Source organism: Vigna radiata, chromosome 7, assembly GCF_000741045.1.
Source record: "Vigna radiata var. radiata cultivar VC1973A chromosome 7, Vradiata_ver6, whole genome shotgun sequence".
Lineage (NCBI taxonomy): Eukaryota > Viridiplantae > Streptophyta > Magnoliopsida > Fabales > Fabaceae > Vigna > Vigna radiata.
In genome coordinates, this window is record NC_028357.1 from 51,686,408 (window position 1) to 51,708,716 (window position 22,309).

Below are 22,309 nucleotides of genomic sequence, written 5' to 3' on the forward strand. Positions count from 1 at the left end.
GAACTCAAATTATGTTTTTATCCGTATTTACTTTAGCTGATTCTCTAGATAAATAGAAAAATAGTCTCACCGAATATCAATCCTCACATTAATAATATTATTTTTAAGAAACATAAATATTTGATATGACATTTAATCTGACAGATTCAGATTCTGATAGTAAAAAATGTCCAAAACCAGCATATAAAAAAAATAAAAAATAAGCACATTTTAAAATATTGGACTAAAAAAGGGGTGGAGGCTATATTTATGAACTTCTATTGCATTTCAGACTAGCACCAATGGCTGTCACCTTGGAAGCTGAGAAACAGGGCCTTCTCAATCTCCACACTGAGAAGCACTTCACCGCCGGCAAAGTCGTCCGCGACATCATCATTGGCGTTTCCGACGGCCTCACTGTTCCCTTCGCTCTCGCCGCCGGCCTCTCCGGCACGAATGCCACCTCCGCCATCGTTCTCACTGCCGGCATAGCCGAAGTCGTCGCCGGCGCCATCTCCATGGGTCTCGGCGGGTACGTGTTACGAAAATACTCTTCGCAATCACAACTTAAGTATCGTTTGAGATTCCGAAAATTTGTTGGTTGCATTGTGCAGTTATTTGGCAGCGAAAAGTGAAGCGGATCATTACGACAGAGAAGTGAAAAGGGAGCAAGAAGAAATAATAGCCGTGCCAGAAACTGGTTTCTTCTGTTATTTATTTATTTATATATAATTTTAATTCATGTTACTGTTGAACTTTATATTCGAAATTTCATAAAATTTGAAAAGTATTTAAAATTTATCAAGACTTTAATGTTAACATGGACTAAGAAATCATTTAAAATTTCTTTGTAAGCTTTGACGTTTATTCTATTTTAAAAAATAAAATATATTTTTATTTTCGTAGAAAGAGTAGAAGCATGATTGGATAAAATTGAGAGTTCAAAATGTTTTAATTTTAGAAACTTCAGAATTTAGGGATTGGAACACAGAATTAGGGATTAAATGGTTATGTAACTTTAAAATGTAAATGGAAATGCTCATAAATTGTGAAAAAACAGAAGCAGCAGAGGTAGGAGAAATACTAGCTGAGTATGGAATAGAGGCACACGAATATGCACCTGTGGTGAATGCTCTCAGAAAAAACCCTCAGGCATGGCTTGATTTCATGATGAAGTAAGTTCTTACGTTCTCCCTTTTCATAACATAGTTTAATTTTATTTTTTTGTTCTCTTGGATTTCATGCAAATAGAAAATTAGCAAAATTTTGGCGTTATTATATACAGAATGTGGTATGAGTTGAAAGGTGATTATTGACAAGTGATATATCATTAGTAATGTGAATTTAGTCCCCTTCTCAGGGCTTCGTACCAATCTACGTGGGCTGAAAAAAAAAATGTACAGATAAAAAAAATTCATATAAAAAGAGTTCACATTTAACATAAGTGTTGTGGTTCATGGTAAACCCATATAACTTCTTAAAACTAAAAAAATTATTTAAAAATTAAAACAAAAAATACTTACAAAAATCTCCTTACACATACAAAAATATTACCCAACTCATTCTAATTTGAGTTAGAAACACGTAATACTAAATTGAGAAAAAAATCATATTGAGTCAAATAAAGTCAAATCAACAATGAAATGACTTTAATTAAATCTATATTAAATTGAGTCAAGTTAGATTTCATAAGAACATATAGATTCAAATTGAATTGGTAAAAGATCAAGTAAATTTTGACTCATTTCAAGATGAGTTGAGTAAGTCTCACTACGACTTGGATGATTTGTACCTACCTCAGATTCAATTGTCGAATTCGGCTCAAGCTAAATTCGATTGGAACCACTTAAAAATGACTTGAGTTAAACACACCTTAGGTTGAGTTAAGTTAGGTTTATATTATGTCAATTTAAGTTGGGTTTGTATGTGGATGAGTTGAGTGTAGCCTAAGTCAAAATGGACTTGGATAAGGCTGAGTAGAGTGGGGTCTGGTCAAGTTTGAGTCAGGTTTGACTCGAATAAAGTTAAGTTAGATTCGTATTAAGTCAAGTTATGTTGAGTCGAGCGTGGTCAAGTCCACATTGGGTTAAGTAAAGTCAAATTAAGTTGAGATGTGTCCATGTTAGGTCAAGTAAAGTCCAAGTCAAGTTTAGTAGGCTTGCATAAGATTCAGTTAAGTCAAATCCACCTTAGACCAAGTGTGGTTACCTAAAGCGGAAGTTAAACCCACCTTGAACCGAGTTAAGTTGGACCTACCTTAGGTCAAGTGAAGTTGGATTGACCTCATGTCAATTTAAGTCAAACCCACATTGGATTGAGTCGAATTAGATTTTAGCTGAGATGAGTCAAGTCAAATCCATGTGGGGTTGAATCAAGTCATAATAACATTTAATTAAGTCGTTTCTAGTCTAAAAGTGTTGAGTATGATAAAAATATATATCTTGTAAAGTCTCACAACTCCTAGGATAAATAAGAGAATGAGTGTTAGTGACTATATAATAGACTTAAGTCTATGATGCTTCTTGCTCCAAGTCTAAAACACTTTGAACTAATTTTTGACTTTTCTTATAGTTTTTTATTAGAGTGTTGTGAGGTATAATTAAACTTTTACTCTTGAAAATGTCATACTTTAAAGAGTTTGAAAATGGTTATGTTGTGCAAATTTTCACACAATATTATTTTCTTATATTGTATTTAGATGATATGTTTTTTCTAACACTTTGAATAATAGTTAGTTATACATCAAGCTAAGAATAGAACCAATTTAAGGCCAAAGTAAACCAAACCCATATTAAATATAGTTTAAATCAGACCATGTTAATTTATACTTAAATATAGTCAAACAAAAATCATCAACGCTTTGCCGTGTCGACACGAATCGAACCAAGTTAAATTATTTTTGTTCAATCGGGCAAATTAGATTGTATCCTAACATTGTAATTATATTGTAAATAAATAAAAATTAATTAAAGACCATTTTATAATTAATTTAAAATAATAAATAACTAATTTACAATTTAAAACATTTTAAGAATTGGTGTAATGTTAAAAAAATGTGTAAAAGTTAGGCAAACCCACCTTCTCGTTAACTCTGTCCCAGTTTAAGTATAGACTCTGAGAATTGGGATTTTTTTAATCACTATTTGATGGCCAATAAAAAATTATTTTTAGGACTTAAATGCATGAATGTTATTGGGTGAAAAATTTGTTGAATGCATATTTTAATAGGATTTGGGGGTGAAAACCGGAAAATATCAGATCAGAGGGGACTCCAAATGGGAATTGTTTTATGGTTTTGATTTATTATAATGGTCAACGTGTTATTTTAGAACTTATAATGATCTATGTTTTTAAAGTTACACCACTTATTTAAACTGAATAAGTTTCAGTGGAGGTCCAATTATATTAATAAAATAATATATATTAACGAAAACAAATTTATGTTTAAAATACAAATAAAATGACAAGTACTTGATGTTATTTTTGTAAGAAAAATGAAAATTAACAGTGTAGTTTGTGACAACTCTTGAATTTTTGTTGGTCTTTTATTTTTTGATCACTTTTTCAGTTTAGCTCTATGGATTAATTAAATTAGACAACGATCAAGTGACCTGACCAACTTGATAGATCTCATTTTCAAAATCACTTCTAATGGTACAAGTAGATAATTTCTGTAATGTTAGCCAAGATCATGCTACAAATTATTTGGTCGCAAAAATGTTAAAATATAGGATAATGATATTTAGACAACATTTTTTTCACAACATTTGAATATTGATTACGTGCCAATATGTGATTGGTCATAAATTACTCAATAATAGTGTTTATGATTATTATTATTGATTATAGAGTAATTTACGACCAATCATAGATTGACACGTAATCAATGTTCAAATGTTGTGAAAAAAATATTGTCTAAATATCATTATCCTAAAATATATTCCTTCAAAGCAAGTTGCAGTTATTACATTTTATAAACAAAGCCAATATGGCACAATCCCCCTTTAAAATCATTAGAAGATAATTAATTTATCACGATTTTAAAGTCAAAACTTTTAGATATCTACATACAAAATTAAAAAACTTGACTCCACATATAAAATTATCCTTTCGGTGCTTAATGGGAGGATAAACACAAATCGTAGAAAAAGTTTAGATTTCTTCCCGGCCTAATGGAGTCCATATGAAGTAAAGTTGAGTTTTGGATATTAAGTTTAAGTAATAATTGAAGGTTTATTTAAATATCTTTGAAGCCCAGTGGGTAAAATTTTAGAATAAATAAAAAATTCCCTACACATTCTTTTATTTTATTGTATTGTGTATTTACAAGTTTGTGAATCCCTAAAATGAAATTAAATAATAGAAAAAAAGTACTATTTGCATTACTAAACTGTCAAATATTACTTAGATTTTGATTCTACATTCAGTACTTAACTCACAAAGTTGTTGGATATTAAACTATTTTAACCTATTTATAAGAATTAGAACACATTCCAAATTCGAGTATATCAGAAGCAGATAATTTCACTTAAAAAAAGTTATGTTTATGTAATTTGCAATTACAAAATATTAGTGTTTTTTCTATTCACAACTTAAAAGAAATCCCATATTAAAAAAAATAAATAACATACTCATATTCTAATACAAGTATTTAGAAAAAAAAATAATAATAGAATGACACATATAGATTCATTTGATATTTATTATAAGAGTAAAAAAATTATAAAAAAATGAATTTTTGTATTTAAAAAAAAAAAAAGTAACAAGTAAAAAAAAAAGATAGTGTTAAATAAATTAAAAAGAAAATTTATGTGACAAAAGATCAAATCTCTTAAATATATGTATGATTTCATATGCATCACTTGTTTTAAAATGTATGATTATAATGGTGAAGCATGGCTTTAAAAATCTCAGTGTTGAACAATTTAAGTACAGGTTTGAGCTGGGATTAGAGAAGCCAGATCCAATGAGAGCATTGCACAGTGCAATGACAATTGCTGCTGCTTACATAGTTGGTGGTCTTGTTCCTCTTGCTCCTTACATGTTCATTCCAAGGGCTTCAGAGGCCGTTCTGTTCTCAGTCGTAGTTACCTTAGCTGCATTGCTGATTTTTGGATATGCCAAGGGTTACTTCACTGGTAATAAACCATTCAGGAGTGCTTTTGAAACAGCTCTCATCGGTGCCATCGCCTCTGCAGCAGCTTTTGGTATGGCAAAGGTTTTCAATCCATAGATATTTGTTATAAATAATTCAATTCTGAGTCTAAATTTCATATCGGATAAAAATAACAAAACTAAAGACGATATAAGAAAACTGCTCAAGTGGAATTTTGACTCACATATCACATATTCTCTCTGTTGTGATATCTTAGTTTTCCTTTTTCTGCCATACACTTTCATGCAAGTACAACCTCTTTTATTATGTTTTGGTGTGACCTTGTTGCTTCTGAATTTTCTCTCTTGGGTGTATCATTGAATAATTCTCTCTCTGTTTAAATTTAATGAGTGAAATATTAGAGGTTGAAGAGGTATAATTAGCTTTTTAGCTATTGGGAAGTGCTAAGAGATTACTATTAACTCCAAATGATAATCTAACCTAGCCATCCTAAACTACTCAATGATGTAATTTGATTAAGCATTCCATCCATCAAAACAAGATAAGACGTACCCATCACAACGAAAATTCAACAACCGAGAAATTGCATTTTCATTAAATCGGTTGAGTGTTCCACAGGTCAGTGCTACTCAGAATAGGAAAAGGAAAGAGAAGTAAGGGATACGATCTCACCGTTCTTCCCTCGCACAAGCTTGAGAACCTCAATAGTTTGTGCCTTATAACCATGGAGTTAATGGCATATAATAAGAATAAATTTAAACAACATTTTATTAAATGAAAATCCCCTTTGAATGAACCGTTAGGGATTTATGTTTTTTAGTTATTCGGTGGAGTTAGATCATGGTGTTCGTCTTAAACATGGCATCGTTGTTTGTAATGGTTGATCAATGCATATTGAGTTTAAGACTAAATATATTTAACATAATATCTTTTGCAATCAAATTTTTCAGGTTTCTGTATTTTATCAATTTCTTAAATTCCTAACAAAAATGACGATGACATATAATAAAAATAAATTAAAACAACGCGTTATTATCAACTTTTGAAAAACAATGTAATTTTAACTGTGTTGTTTGTTTTCTTACAATTTTATGACACACCAGTTTTCTTTCATAAATTTAATGGAGTGATATAATAGATAAAATAATGAAAAGTTCGATGATAAAATGTAAAAAAAAATGGGCATAAAATTTACAAAATGATAGCAGATTAGTTGAAAAGTCTGTAATTAATTTAAGTTTAGACAACTTCAGAAACAAAATTTCGAATCTTAAACCATCATCAAAGCAAATAGTTATCAAGTGAAAAACTATTTGTCCCGAGTATGGATTCAATATTGAAGTTACAGAGACAGAATTCATGGTGTTTCAGAACATAGAATACTAACTTATTCAATAAGACACAAGCAAGAGTGAATTATAAGGGTGGCATTGAAGACCATAATATTGAATAAAAGGGGATGTGCTCTGTACAAAAAATTAAAATAAACGGTAAAAAAAGTTGAAAAGGTCTTTTTCTTATGAAGAATAACACTTTTTATAAGAAACTTAGTTGCTATGAAATACAAAGCATGGAGAATCTATGGATTGAAAGCCTTTGCCATACCAAAAGCAGCTGCAGAGGCGATGGCACCTATTAGAGCTGTTTCCAAAGCACTCCTGAATGGTTTATTGCCCGTAAAATAACCCTTGGCATAACCAAAAACCAGCAATGCAACCAAGGTCACTATAACTGAGAACACAACCGCTTCTGATGCCCTTGCAATGAACATGTAAGGAAGGAGAGGGACAACCCCTCCCAATATGTAAGCGATGGCAATTGTCATTGCACTATACAATGCTCTCTTTGGATCTGGTTTCTCTAGTCCCAGCTCAAATCTGTCATACCAAGATTACAACCAGTTGATTTGTTTAACACTACCTTTGATCATAGCCAATATTCATCAATCCTAGAAAGATATATACATTCAAAAAAATAAATAAACAGGAGGATGTCATGCATGTTTCAGAAATTTCTTCATTGATTATTTTCTTCATGTTTTCTTTCACTTTTCTCCTCAATACTCACATGCTGAATGCAAATATGCAGCATATTTCTCTACTTGGGGATAAGGAGTTGCTATTTGTTTAAGAAACCTACTATTTTGCTATTTCAAATGATATAAACAGTAAACACAATGTTTCCCAAAGGGTAGCTTTATAGAGTCAGGTTTTCTAGTTCCTGTGTATAGGATTTGTATTTTTCAAAATCATACCAAATTAACTCTTAATTTTTTTTTTTAAACACAATGCTCATGCCATAATATTTTGTCTATAAAATTCATAACCAGACACTCAACATTGTATCAGTACATTTTGCTCTAGAGTAATATCTTCTAACAAGTATGAAGAAATAGTTTATAAGCACAATTTCATAACCAACAAATAAAAACCAAACCAGAAAAAGATGCCAATGTTGTAGTCAGTAGCGTCCCTACAAGGCCGTCCCCTTTCCTAATTTCCACATTCCAATCCAAGTAATACATGCCAACTAAATGGAAGTGGGAATTTTGGACCCCATAACCATGCCCACCTTCAAAAAGTGAAAGGTTACTTTGCTTTATATTCCTTTAGGTGGTGCTACTTTTCAACTTGTCCACAAATTCCCATTATTGTGTCCGGTCATCAATTAATCATTTAGTTTGTCCTCATACCACATTCACTATATAATAGACCATCATAAACCCCAAAATTTATACACCTTGTGTAGGAAGACTTTCAACAAATAAACATGTTAAAGTATGTTATGAAGTGAGAACGAAAGAACTTACTTCATCATGAAATCAAGCCATGCCTGAGGGTTTTTTCTGAGAGCATTGACCACAGGTGCATATTCGTGTGCCTCGATCCCATACTGAGCTAGTATTTCTGCTACCTCTGCCGCTTCTGTTTTTATTTTTACAGAACACATTTATTATTAAAGTGCAATAAAATGTCAACCAGTGGTTGTTGATTCTGAGTATGTTACTGCTTCGATGGAAATGAACAATATTCAGCTATCATTTTTAAAACTAATCACATAGAGATTAAGAAGTTATCAAAGTCTAAAGGAATGGTGAAAACATGTATGGTCAAAATTAATAGAAATAAAATAGAAAAAATGTGAAATGATTCTGTAAAAATTAAACAGTGTAAGTTACTCGAAATTTCTGACTTATTGATAAATATGAAATAAAAGAATGTTACATGAACATAAACATAATATACAAAGCATAATAAAATAACAGTGGACACCAGTTTCCGGCATCGTGATGATTTCTTCTTGCTCTCTTTTCAATTCCCTCCGGTAATTATCGGTTTCACTTTTTGCTGCCAAATAACTGCACAACGAGACATAAGCCCAGATCGTTTCATGAGAAAATTTTCTGATCAAACAGAATCTAAATTAAGTTTTGTGAATGTGAATTGTTTGGTTGAACGTACGTACCCGCCGAGTCCCATGGAGATGGCGCCGGCGGCGACTTCCGCTATGCCAGCGGTGAGAACGATGGAGGAGGTGGCATTGGCGCCGGAGAGGCCGGCGGCAAGGGCGAAGGGGACGGTGAGGCCGTCGGAAACGCCGATGATGATGTCGCGGACTATTTCGCCGGCGGTGAAGTGCTTCTCGGTGTGTTGGCTGAGAAGGCTCTTTCTCTCAGGTTCGACGCTTATTCCGTGTTCGGCAGCGGCCATTGGTGCAATCTTGTGAGTGTGTTCGAGCTGGCGAATGTGCTACTGAATCCAAACAAAGCCTTGCTGCTTTGCACATACTTGATTGTGAATAGGACAAAATATCCAAGCCGTGGATGATATCCACGTGGAAAATATCAACGGATCAACATTTGAATATTTGTCTTTATTTTTTTCTATATTTTTATTTGTTATTCATTTTTATCACTATTGTTTTTATTTTTTTATACATTTATCAAAATTTAATATATTAAAAGTTAAAAGATGAAAAATGTTAATTTTTTTAATTTCATTTAGGTGATATATTATAATTTTTATTAGTTTATTAAAATGAGATTTCATTATGATTTAAAAAATAAAAGTAAGTAGACATATAGAATATTTTTAAATTTGAATATCTCTTTTTTTGGTAATATTTTAAGTTTTATCAATTTTGTTTGATTAAGTTTTGTAAATATAATAAATGTCTTGGTTATCTTGAAATTTATTTAATAATTTAATTTAAATTTGAAATATATATATAATTATAATCATTTTATAAATATTTAGTATTGAAGAAATGACAATATAAAAATAAATTTTTCCCGAAACTCATCCCGTTGAGCCGTTAGCATCCTTAAACACTACCACCGTCACATTATTTCTAAACTGATCTTTTAATTATTTAAAAATATTATAACCATCAAACCTTCCAAAAAAGAAAAAAGGTAGAATTTATACTATTCTACAAAATTTTACAAGTGGTTAATGTTCTTTACTCCATGAATAATGCTTAAGTATTTAATATCGTTATATTTAGTTTTTAATAAAAAAGAAATATTCATATGTAGTCCCTAAATGGATATATTTTACTAATCTCAAAACCAAGAAATTTCCAATACCTAACTAAACCACTTAACATAATTTGTATCACTTAAAAACAAACTTACGTCCACATCAAACTATATGTAATAATAACTTAGAAATCTTGTCAGCTACCTTTGAAAATGTAAATAAAAGAAAATAAATTAAAAATGAGAAATTGATAATAAAAGTTTAACGTTTTGAAACTTGTAATTAACAAGTATTGGTTATAAGCCACAATCACCAACGGAATACCAATCAGCCTACTAAGTACCTTTCTGCCTTCCTCTTCCTATCTTCCTTTGTTTAGCTTGAAGACTATGCAACATTGCTTCCGCTGCTATAAAGAGGGCACATTCCGCATTCTTTTATTGTCATTATTGAGCGATAATCTGGCAGCAGAAAGTTGCAAGCCTTTGGACTGATCTCAAAAGTGAAGCTGCGAGCATCACTGAGCCTCCTAAGGTTCATGCCGCTCCTCCTTACGCTCTCCAAGTTAAATTTCCACATAAATGTGTGATCTTTATCAAGGACTCTGTAACTATAACCCCATCTGAAATAGTTGATTAACTCATCATTATTTGGAATTATCTGTGTGCCATCATCATCACATTCAAATTTTAGGCTGTAACCAAAATATAAGAATCTGTCTTTAATAGCATTCGTATCTAACACTCCAAAAACAATACACAAAGCGAAACCAATGAGCCTATCATCGCTGCAAAAACTTAAATCTTCATTTGTAGTCACTGAACTTCCCTTACCACGAAAGGGGAACCAATGAGGAACTGCAGTCCCTGGAAAACAGAAGAACACGGACCTACACGCATCGTGGGTCATCCTGAGCCTTGCATCCTCCTCAATGTTAGCACGAGCATTTGAATCCAGTTGTTGGGCATTGGTGAAATGAAATTTGAAGACACCCTCCTTTGAATCTGAGAGGTTTTGATTTGACATCACTCTTCTAATTGATGTGCAGTCCAATGCCACCAGTTGTTTTAGAAAAGGTGGAATCTGTGGGATGCATTCAAGATTTTTACAGCCACTTAAATCAAGTGATTTCAAGCTTGAAAGATGAGCAATGCTTTCAGGAAGGTTCACGATTCCGCTCTCACTCAGTGACAGTTCCATTAATGACGACATGCTACCAATGTGTGCTGGGATTTCTTTTAATTTGGCACACTCCGAACAATCAAGTTTACAGAGAAGCTTAAGATTAACAATGGAGTTTGGAAGTGACTCGAGATCAGTGCACCTGTTGAGCTGTAGGGATCGAAGCTTAGCCAAATTGTCAAATGAGGAAGGCAGTTCTTTAACAGCCGTATGTGTTAAGTTAATGTGAGCAAGAGTTTGTGCCGGCTCCGTGATCTCTGGGAAGGTTCTCAAGTTAAAGCATCCACACAAATCAAGTTTCCTCAACTTCAATTTGAAAATGGTGCTTGGAAAAGTTTGAAGTGATTCACAGAAGGTAAGGTCTAACTTGCATAGTCTGGTGAGGCTTCCAATGGAAGATGGAATAATCTCAAGATTCTTGCAACCTCGCAAACTCAGTTGTTCAAGCCCTACCAAACGCCACAAGGATGAAGGCAGTGCCTGTATGGCTGTGCCGTCTAAGATTAGAACCGCTAAATTTTCCATAGTGTTCTCAATCTCAGGGAAATTTTGCAATTTTGAGCAATCTCTGAGACAAAGTTTGTTTAGGAATTTAATCTGAGAAAGGTCAAATGGAAATATTGTAAGGGAAGAACAGTTTGAGAGATCTATGAAACAGATCTTATTAGTCACTTCTTTTTCTTCATCTGATTCCCAATATCGGTCAAAAGTAATGGAGGAAATTTCAGTGACATTGTATCTGAAGAGATTTTCAGGAAAAAGAATGCGCGGTGGTCCTAAGAAATTTCGACGTTGAGGCCTCGGTTTGACATGAGGGAATATTGGACCGATTAATGATGACGATGGTGGAGCATAACATATTTGGGTTTGACTGATTGAAAACATTTCAAGCTTGCCACACCAGGAAAGATTAATGCATCCTGGTGGTGATCTGGATAGAATATTGCTGGGAACAATTGCACTATTGAGATTATGACAGTCATCTAAACGTAAAGAAGTGAGCTTGGTGAGTAATATGGAAGAGTGAACTTTAATCAACTTTGGACAATCATTCAGAATTATTTCTTCAATATTTGGTGACAGGGAAAGGTCTTGTATTCTACTAAGTTTATCAGAATAACTCAGGTCGAGCCTTTTCAACTTCGGTAAACTCTGCCACAAAAAGGAAATGAATCAGGTAATAAAAAAAAAAAAACTAAAATGAAGCTTATTTATTTTTCTTCAATAAACTCCTACTTACATTACCTGTTTTTTACCTTGAACAAACAAAATTATAGTGGTTATAAATTTGATAGTTATTATAAAAATTCACAAAATTTAACATGATTTTGTTTCCTATCCAAAATTACATCCTAATAATTTCAACCTTATGAAAGTAATTTATAATAGATGACAATGTGAAAATACTTTATATTATGCATGTATCACATATTTACCTTTATTTATATTCTCTTGTCTCTCTTTTTCTTTCTAATAAAAATATATTGTAAAAATTTAAATGAGAACGACATTAATTACTCTTATAAAAATAAACTGACAAAGTGAGTTAAAATTGAACCTTAGATAGGTTGTATGTTAATGTTAAGTGATGCAGACAATGTATAAATCCATCTTTCCGTGATTTATTAAATAAATAATTTATTATAGGTTATATTGAAGTTATATTATAATAAAAGAATTAGATTAATTAATTTAAGTCTTTAATAAATTTAAATTTATTTAATTAACTGAGTATTCAATTTTTTTTTATATTTTCTGATTAAGATATTAAATTTATATATTTCACTTGTTTAATTTTTCAATTAATTATATGATATATGAATGTTATTTTGCTTATTTGTCAACATATTAATAAATAAAATTAATAAAAATTTCAATAAAATATTTAAATTTATAATACCACTTAAACTTCAAGGATAATGCCCATAAATGAAAAATAAATAAATTCATATTAGATATTAAAACATATATTTTAATCCAAAATTTTGAAATAATAGGTTTGTGAGTTCTTATATGTTCTCTATCTTATTCATTTCTACAATATAAGATTTTTAACTTATCTTAAATTTCTAATCAATGAAACAATGTGCTTTATTTTTCAAGAACTTAGTAGATATTACAAAAAAGAGCATTATTAAATTGTTAGAGAGAGAGAAGAAGAGGTCGATGTCTCTCTCCTTTAGAACAAAAAGTTTATCGAGCAAGATGTCACTCAAGTTATGTGATCATTGAAGTAAAGAAATCTTTCTTTTGGATTAGGAAACAAGGTCATTCTTTGAGGCTGATGATGACTATAAGATGCATGAATATGTATACACTTTTGTATGATATACATGATGTTATATATTGTATGTGATTCCATTGATGATCGTTATGAGTGTGACCTTAAGTGCATTTTGTCCTTTTATGGGTATGTTTTGACCATTTTATGAGCATGTGGTGAGGGAAATCTAAAGTTATATTATGACCGAAATATTAAATACAAAACTTATTATAGAAAAAAAAATTATGCATCAATGGTGATATAATCACACAAATTAAAGTATGAAGTGGTGAGAGGTTGAAGAAGGTTTGGCTATGAAGTTATCATCTACATATTTGATTTATAATTATCTTTAGAAGCATGCTAAATATGATTGTAATGATATATGCATAATTGAGTGGGTCTAATAAAAGAAGTATCAAAACAAATAATGTAGAGTAGGCACAAAGTAACAAAAAGGAATATAGATAACTTGAAAAACCTGATCTTCTTCCCAAAGTTGTTCAAGATCGCAGTATGGCATTTCGAGTCTCACTAGATTTTCTGGGCAAAAGTTCGGTGGTAAAGATCTTTGAGGGAAACCGTGCCAATAAAAAATCTTCAAAGTATCTGGTAGAGTTACAATAGACGATGCAACTCTGGACCCATAAGATAAATAATCAAAGAGCATAAACATCCTAAGATTATCCATCTTTTCGAATGTTTGTCCATGTACTATAACTTCTTTTATTTCCCGCAAATTTAGTAAGATACCCTGAATTGCATCTGACCCCTAAAAGTAAATCAATGTAAAAAATAAATAAACATGAAATATTCCATAATGTTTAGTAACAACTAAGTGGTTTACAATTTAAGAAAAGTAAAAACATACCTTGTTCTTTTTTAAAACCTCAAGACTTTCCTCACCCTTGAACAACCGACTACGTTTTCCAGGATAATGAGGACACTCTTGACGAACAATTTCTTGACCCATTTCTTGTATTAGATCGTGCATTTCAATTATACCATGAGAGATAGATATTAGACATCTGTCTTTGAGAATATCCATTCCAATCTTAGAAGAAAAACCACAGTCATCTAATCTTTCTTGTACCACACTCTCCTCGTCTCCCCTATAAAAGCATGCGATGTCAAGAAATATATTCTTCTCCTCCTCATCAAGCCCATCATAACTTAATTTTAATACACTAAAAATTTTAAGATGTTGGCATTTTTTCAACTTTTGTAACTCACTTTCCCATGCTTCTCTTGTTCTGCCATAAAGTAATGAGCCCAAAATTTGGAGAGCTAATGGAATTCCTTTGGCATATCTCAACACCTCTTCTACCAAGTCCATGTACGTTGTTTCCTGTGAAGAGTTTTGTTTAAAAGCATGTAAAGTAAAAAGTTTTAGAGAATTGAGTTCATTCAACTTCTCAACTTCGTAGATGTCATCAGCTCCAACATTCTTTAACACTTGAATGTCTCTACTGGTTATAATAATTCTACTGCCTTGTCCAAAACTATTACACCTTCCTAACAATTGTTTAAGTTGAACCGAATCAGTAACATCATCAAGAATAATAAGAATCCTCACTTGTTTGAGTCTTTCACTGTAGTATAAACTAGGAGATGGTACTTCATTTAGAAGCTCAGACATATATTTTTTTCTGACAGTGTCTATTCCATCTCTTTCTATTTTTTGTTGAGTGTCTAAAACAAGACTTCTGGAATCAAATTGCTTTGCAAATGTGTGATATATTTGTTCAGAAATTGTAGTTTTTCCTATTCCTCCCATACCACAAATTCCTATGATCCGAATATCTGATGACTCAAAACGCATCAATAACCGAATGCTTTCAATATGTTTTTCAATGCCGATAATTCCTGGATCATAACTAATGGAATAAAGATCCAATTTTTTCAAAATATCTTTAACAATTTCTTCAACAAGTGTGTTTTCTGACCTGACAGATAATTTGGAAAATAAAATTTTAGTATTCAAGCACAAAGCTAAACTAAAGAAAAATTCAGAAGAGTGAACATCATTGAAGAGATGTTCAAAGTAAGTATACGACATTATATATTAGCTTGGTTGGTTTAAGAATTGAAAATCAAGATTGCAAAAGTTCTACAGTAACTGTTTGTGACTTTAAGAGAAAAGTGATATGATCAAATCCATGACCCATTGAGAAAAGGGGAAAAAAAGAGACGCTTGAAGTATGATAAGATCAACAGATTTTAGTAAATGAAAAGAGATTCTGTATATCTGAAAAGTGGATGTAAGAAATATATGACCTGATAACGTTTGAATCCCAACCGGAGAGTCCAGAAGCTTCGGTTAGAGCATCCTTCCATCTTTGCACTTTGTCCATGTCGTCTTTAAACCGCTGTTCATGCTCATCGAAAGCTGCTTTGTATCTTTCTTCCTGCTTCCTGACAGTTGATGGATCCACTTTGTAGAAAACAGGTATCACATCCCTTTCATATATCTTCTTGCAGTGAAGTATCTTAATCAGTTCATTCAAGCACCACGTGGAAGATGCATAGTTTTCGGAGAAAACGAGGACATAGATCTTTGATTCTTCTATCGCAGTTTGGAGTGCAGGCGAAATTTCTTCGCCTCTTTGTAATCTCTGATCCATATATGCTTCGATGTGGTTCCTGTGCAGTGCGTCATAAAGGTGACTGATGAAATTGTAACGCGTATCTTCTCCTCTGAAGCTCAGAAACACATCATACTTAGTGGGAGAAGTGGGCATAGCTAATGACGAAGAACTCTCTGCCATTGGAATCAATTTTCTCTCCTTTCTCTTACTGCAGCGGAAGAAGAGTGAGTTTGTAAACAGAAAAATTATTTTGAAAAGTTAGAAAGCTGCAAGACTAGATTTTCTTATGCTAAATTCATAACATAAGGACAAACAAATAAACCTTTTGAAAAAAATGTAGTCAAAAGAAAATAAAAAGCATGAGTCATCTATTACAGCAATTAGGCAAAAGAAAATATTTTTTTTAAAAAAAAGTAGTCAAAAGAAAATAAAGCATGTTTCATCCACTACAATAAAGCATGAGTCATCATCCACTGCAGGCAAAAGACAAATATTCTGTCAATATATACAAGTAGTGGAAAAAATAATATAAAACGCATTTATAAAAGTAAATATTTTAATTAACTTTTATACTATTATAATAATAAAACATTTAAATATATTTACTAATTTTAAATAGGACTTTCATGTTGTTTTATATATCTGTATTTAATTTGTCTAAAAAAAACTCGCTTCGTTACATGTCTCATTATTTATCGGATAAGATGAAAAATTATTATTTTTGTATGTAAATTCACTTACACTTTTTTTTTTTTACATAGGATTTTTTTGTGTGTAATTGGTACAAACATCTTATCTTTATCTCGAGACAAACCTAATTTGTAGTTGGAACTAAAAAAAATTATTGTTATCTACTATCAAAATTGTAAACTCAAAAATTCATATGTAAAAATAGACGAAAAGATTCCAATATAATTACGTAGGAAAAAAATATGTATTTAATTATATATATAAAAAATTATATTTAATTATACACGAAAAAATTTGTATATAATTACTATTTTTTAAAAAAATTAAAAATTAATTATTAATATAACAAATTTAATATAGATTATTTTTTTTCTATAACATAAAATTTAATAGGAAAAATATTTTAATTGTTTTAACTATTTGTTAGCTGAATTGTTTTAACTAGTTTTCTTGGGCTATGATATCGTGAGGTTTTATTACATCTAGGTACGTGAATTATTATTTCGATTTATTAGCTATATAAATATTTAAATATGGAAAGGAATATTTTGACAACCAGTTTTTAACAATATTGTAGCAGTTTAACAAATAATAATAAAACATTAAAATATATTATTTAATTAAATATAAATTAGATTATTAAATAAAAAAAATAGTAATAGTTATTTTAATAATAAACAAGTTTTGACGTAGGTAGTTTTGGAAATTATTTTAATGGCTGAAAATAATATTTGTAACAATTTTTAACAACCACAAATTACATCTTGAATAATAAAAATTAGCATTATTTAGTTGATTTATAATAGAATTTCAACAAATAAAATTAAAAAATCTCCCGCATTAATAATTTATTTACCATCTTTATATAATTTATTTTGACAATAAAGACATGTAATTGAGAATGAATTTTTAATTTAAAAAAATCTGAAAATCTTATATATTATATACATGAATGGTTTTATGCTTGGAAAAATAATAATAATATACCATAATATATGCTAAATATGAAAGCCGAATATGCTAAAGAAGTTAATGAAGCCCATACATTAAGAGTTTCAACAAAATGCAAATTTGGGACAACGGAGCAAGCAACTTACGTCCACATCAAACTATATCTAATAAGTTGTCAGCTACCTTTGAAAATGTAAATAAAAGAAAATAAATTAAAAATGAGAAATTCATAATAAAAGTTGAACGTTTTGAAACTTGTAATTAACAAGTATGGGTGATAAGCCACAGTCACCAAGGGAAGACCAATTAGCAGAAAAGCAAGAGACTAACCCACTAAGTAGCTTTATGCCTTCCTCTTCCTATCTTCCTTTGTTTCCTTTGAAGACTCTCCAACACTGCTTCCGCTTCTATAAAGAGGGCACACTCCACATTCTTTTATTGTCAATACTGTAATATAATCTGGCCACAGATTATCATAATTACTTGTACATATACTGATCTCAAAAGTGAAGCTGCGAGCATCACTGAGCCTCCTAAGGTTCATGCCTCTCCTCCTTAGGCTCTCCAAGTTAAATTTCCACATGAATGTGTGATCTTTATCAAGGACTCTGTCACTTAAATGCCATGTGAAATAGGTGTTTAACACATCATTATTTGGAATTATCTGTGTGCCATCATCATCACATTCAAATTTTAGGCTGTAAACAAAAGAACTGCATCTGCCTTTAATATCATTCGTATCTAACACTTCAAAAACCACACACAAAGCGAAACCAATGAGCCTATCATCGCTGCAGAAACTTAAATCTTCATTTATAGTCAGTGAAGGTCCTTCGCTGCGAAAAGGAAACCAATGAGGAACTGCAGTTCCTGGAAAACAGAAGCACACAGACTCATATGCATCGTTGCTCATCCTAAGCCTTGCATCCTCCTCAATGTTTGCACGACCACCTGAATCCAGTTGTTGAGAATTGGTCAAATGAAATCGGAAGAAACTGTCTTTGGAGTTTGAGAGGTTTCGCACAGGAGAATTTGACATCGCTCCTCTAATGGATGTGCAATCCAATGCCACCAGTTGATTTAGGAATGGGGGAATATGTGGAATGCATTCAAGCTTTTTGCAATCGCTTAAATCAAGCGATTTCAAGCCTGAAAGATGAGCCATGCTCTCGGGAAGGTTCACGATTCCACTATTACTCAGTGACAGTTCCATTAATGAAGACAAGCTACCAATGTGTGTTGGGATTTCTGTTAATTTGGCACACCCCGAACAATCAAGTTTACAGAGATGCTTTAGATTAACAATGGAGTTTGGAAGTGACTCGAGATCAGTGCACCTGTTGAGCTTTAGGGATCGAAGCTTAGCCAAATTGCCTAATGAGGAAGGGAGTTCTTTAACAGCCGTATCTGTTAAGTTAATTTGAGTAAAAGTTTGTGCCGGCTCCGTGATCTCTGGGAAGGTTCTCAACTTAACGCATTCACTCAAATCAAGTTTCCTCAACTTCAATTTGAAAATGGTGCTTGGAAAAGTTTGAAGTGATAGACAGTAGGCAAGGTCTAATTTGCATAGTCTGGTGAGCCTTCCAATGCAAGATGGAATAATCTCAAGATTCCAGCAACGGCTCAAACTCAGTTCTTGAAGTCCTACCAAATGCCACAAGGATGAAGGTAGTGCCTGTATGGCTGTCGCGTCTAAGAGGAGAACCGCTAAATATTCCATCGTGTTCTCAATCTCGGGGAAATTTTTCAATTTTGAGCAACCACTGAGACGAAGTTTGTTTAGGAATTTAATCTCAGAAAGGTCAAATGGAAAGATTGTAAGGGAAGAACAATTTGAGAGATCTATTATACAGAGCTTCTTGAGACTTTGAAAGTTTAAGGGCACACCTCCAGTGAGTTGTATCGGCCTTTCATCTACGTATATTTTATTATTAGTCACTTCTTCTTCTTCCTCATATCTCATAATAATAATTGAGAAAATTTCATTCCGAGAGCGTATTGTTAAGGAACAACGAAATTCAACACGAACACTCCTAACAAAGCATCTTGGGAAAGCTCTACATCCGTTTGACTGCCGTATCAAATGAGGGAAACTTGAGACAGTTACTGGTTGACCCTCCAGTTTCACGTGAGGGAATGTGAGTTGACTGGTTGAAAACATTTTAAGCTTGACACACCAGGAAAGAAGAATGAATCCTGGTGATCTGTATAGAATATTGCTCGGAACAATTACACTATTGAGATCATAACATTTATCTAAACGTAAAGAAGTGAGCTTGGTGAGTAATATGGAAGAGTGAACTTTAATCAACTTTGAACAATCATTCAGAATTATTTCTTCAATATTTGGTGACATGGAAAGGTCTGGTATTCTAGTAAGTTTCTTAGAATAACTCAAGTTGAGCCTTTTCAACTTTGGCAAACTCTGCCACAGAAAGGAAATGAATTAGGTAATAAAGAAAAACTGAAAGAAAGTTTTTCTAATATGCTTACAACGTATGCAAACTCATCTCCATAATATTGATTTATAATTATCTTTAAAATCATGATAATATGGTTCTAATAATATATGTATAATTGTGGAGTTCTAATAAAAGCAATATTAAAACGAATAATGTGAAGAAAGCACAAAGGAATTACGAAAACAAGTAGATGTACAAAGTAAAAAACATGCTTCTAGAATTTTTTTTTTTTTTTTATTTTTAAAAGTCTAAAACACAAAGGAACATAAATAACGTGAAAAACCTGATCTTCTTTCCACAGTTGTTCAAGATGACAGCCTGGCATTTCGAGTCTCACTAGATTTTGTGGACAAAAATTCGATGACAAAGATTTTTGATGAAAACCAGTAAAGAATCTTCAAAGTGTCTGGCAGACTTACTAGAGATGACTCAAGAAACAAATTTCGATGCCAACAACTAGAATAAGAATAGAGCATAAGCATCCTAAGATTGTTCATCATTTTGAAAGCTTCTCCATGTACTTTAACTACTTCCATTTCATCTATATCTTGTAATATACATTGTATTGCATCTGACCCCTGAAAGTATCAAAGCAATTAGGAAAAAGAAAACATAAATGTTGCATTGCAAGCTATTTAATTACATCTTAATGGTTAGCAATTTATCATAACATAAATCCATGTGACTCTTTCAATTGAACATACCTTGTTATTTCTTAAAATCTCATGAATTTCGTTAGCCTTGAACAATCGACTACGTTTTCCAGGATGCTGAAGACACTCTTTACTAACAATTTCTCGACCCATTGCTTGTATTAGATCGTGCATCACAATTCTACCATCCAAGATAGATATGAGGCATTTATCTTTGAGAACATCCATTCCAATCTTAGAAGAGAAACCACAGTCACTTAGTGTTTCTCCTACCACAATCTCGTTGTGTCCTTTATAAAAGCAAGCGATGTCAAGAAATATATTTTTCTCCTCTTCACGGAGCCCATCATAACTTAATTTTAATATGTTGAAAATATCATGATCTTGACACTTCTCCAAGTTTTGCAACTGACTTTCCCATGCTTCTCTTTGTCTGCCATATAACAATGAACCCAAAATTTGGAGAGCTAACGGAACCCCTTTTGCATATCTCAACATCTTTACTGACAAGTCCATGTAAGTGATTTCTTCTGAAGAATTTTGTTTAAAAGCATGTAAGTTAAAAAGTTTTAGAGAATCATGAAAAATCAACTCCTTAAGTTCGTAGATATCATCAGCCCCAGCATTCTTTAGCACTTGTCTATCTCTACTGGTCATAATGATTCTACTGCCTTTCCCAAAGCTACGCTCTCTCATTACTTTGCTAAGTATAGTTGAATCGGTCACATCATCAAGAATGAGGAGGGCCTTTGTCCGTTTGATCCGTTCATTGTAATGTGATAAATGGGATGGTGCTTCCTTTAGAAGTTCAGACTGATATTTTATTATGATGTCGTGTATTCCCTCTCTTTGTAGTTTTTCTTGAACATCTAAAATAAGGCTATGTGAATCAAAATGCATTGCAAATTTGTGATATAATTGCTTAGAAATTGTAGTTTTTCCTATTCCTCCTATGCCACAAATTCCTATGATCCGAGTATTCTCTGACTCAAGACGCAACAAAAACCGAATTTCTTCAATATGTTTTTCAATGCCGATGATTCCTTGATTGTAACTGATAGAATAAGGATTCAATTTTTTCAAAATATCTTCTATAATTTCTTCAACAAGAGCGTGTTCTGACCTGACCAATAATTTATAAAATAAAATATAAATATTCAAGCATAAAAATAACTAAATTAAAAAAATATGAAAGAGTAAAAAGAGTGAAGGATCATTGAATTTATTTGTTTATGGATTTAAGTTTTGAGTTGTAGATAAAATAAATAAATAAAATATCTAATAAATTAAAAGAATTTAATGAAAGGATTTGATCTTATCTGAAAAGTGGATGTAAGAGATATAATGACCTGATAACTTTTGAATCCCAGCCGGAGAGTCCAGCAGCTTCTGTTAGAGCATCCTTCCATCTTTGCACTTTGCTGATGTCTTCCTTAAACTGCTGTTCATGCTCTTCGAATGCTTCTTTGTATCTCTCTTCCTGTTTCCTGACAGTTGCTGGATCCACCTTGTAGAAAACTGGTATCACATTCCTTCCATATCTATTCTTACAATCCAGTATCTTAGTCAGTTCATTCAAACACCACTTTGAAGATGCATAGTTTTCAGAGAAAACCACGACATAGATCTTTGATTCTTCTATTGCAGTTTGAATTGCAGGTGAAATTTCTTCACACCTTTGTAGTTCGTAATCAATATATGCTTCAATGTGCTTCCTCTGCAGCGCTCCATAAAGGTGACTAATGAAGTTTTCACAAGTGTCTTCTCTTCTGAAGTTTAAAAACACATCGTATCTAGTTACAGAAGTAGGCATGACGAATGATGATGAACTTCCTGACATTGAAATCGATTCTCTCCTTTCTCTACAACTCTCAAGGCTCTTTGTTTCTAAAAATTTGTATACTATCAATTTAGAAACGAAAGTATATATTTATATCATTTCTA

The 22,309-nt window shown here is 32.0% G+C and overlaps 4 protein-coding genes across 6 annotated transcripts; 1 reads left to right on the plus strand and 3 right to left on the minus strand.

The window, feature by feature from the left end:
• Nucleotides 1-255: 255 nt before the first annotated feature.
• On the plus strand, nucleotides 256-5,355 carry LOC106766597 (vacuolar iron transporter 1-like). Its single transcript, XM_014651316.2, has 4 exons — nucleotides 256-511; nucleotides 594-679; nucleotides 1,040-1,154; nucleotides 4,915-5,355. The coding sequence occupies exons 1-4, from the start codon at nucleotides 282-284 to the stop codon at nucleotides 5,210-5,212; spliced, it is 729 nt and encodes a 242-aa protein (XP_014506802.1). The 5' UTR covers nucleotides 256-281; the 3' UTR covers nucleotides 5,213-5,355.
• Nucleotides 5,356-6,426: 1,071 nt separating this feature from the next.
• LOC106767540 (vacuolar iron transporter 1) lies at nucleotides 6,427-10,023 on the minus strand. Its single transcript, XM_014652460.2, has 5 exons — nucleotides 9,920-10,023; nucleotides 8,561-8,868; nucleotides 8,368-8,453; nucleotides 7,905-8,019; nucleotides 6,427-6,972 (listed from the first exon to the last, which is right to left on the minus strand). The coding sequence occupies exons 2-5, from the start codon at nucleotides 8,803-8,805 to the stop codon at nucleotides 6,675-6,677; spliced, it is 744 nt and encodes a 247-aa protein (XP_014507946.1). The 5' UTR covers nucleotides 8,806-8,868; nucleotides 9,920-10,023; the 3' UTR covers nucleotides 6,427-6,674.
• Nucleotides 9,655-15,861, minus strand: LOC106769004 (protein SUPPRESSOR OF npr1-1, CONSTITUTIVE 1-like). Of its 3 annotated transcripts, XM_022784219.1 has the most exons (5): nucleotides 15,299-15,861; nucleotides 13,893-14,967; nucleotides 13,494-13,793; nucleotides 10,410-11,910; nucleotides 10,010-10,198 (listed from the first exon to the last, which is right to left on the minus strand). In XM_022784219.1, exons 1-5 carry the CDS (start codon nucleotides 15,787-15,789, stop codon nucleotides 10,128-10,130), a joined length of 3,438 nt encoding a protein of 1,145 aa, XP_022639940.1. In that variant the 5' UTR covers nucleotides 15,790-15,861; the 3' UTR covers nucleotides 10,010-10,127. The 3 variants fall into 3 exon arrangements, with proteins under 3 accessions (XP_014509923.1, XP_022639939.1, XP_022639940.1); XM_014654437.2 differs by having other exon boundaries at nucleotides 9,655-11,910; nucleotides 13,503-13,793; XM_022784218.1 differs by having other exon boundaries at nucleotides 9,655-11,910.
• Nucleotides 15,862-17,540: 1,679 nt separating this feature from the next.
• Nucleotides 17,541-22,228, minus strand: LOC106766598 (TMV resistance protein N-like). Its single transcript, XM_022784220.1, has 4 exons — nucleotides 21,736-22,228; nucleotides 20,417-21,473; nucleotide 19,366; nucleotides 17,541-19,137 (listed from the first exon to the last, which is right to left on the minus strand). The coding sequence occupies exons 1-4, from the start codon at nucleotides 22,203-22,205 to the stop codon at nucleotides 17,594-17,596; spliced, it is 3,072 nt and encodes a 1,023-aa protein (XP_022639941.1). The 5' UTR covers nucleotides 22,206-22,228; the 3' UTR covers nucleotides 17,541-17,593.
• Nucleotides 22,229-22,309: the final 81 nt, after the last annotated feature.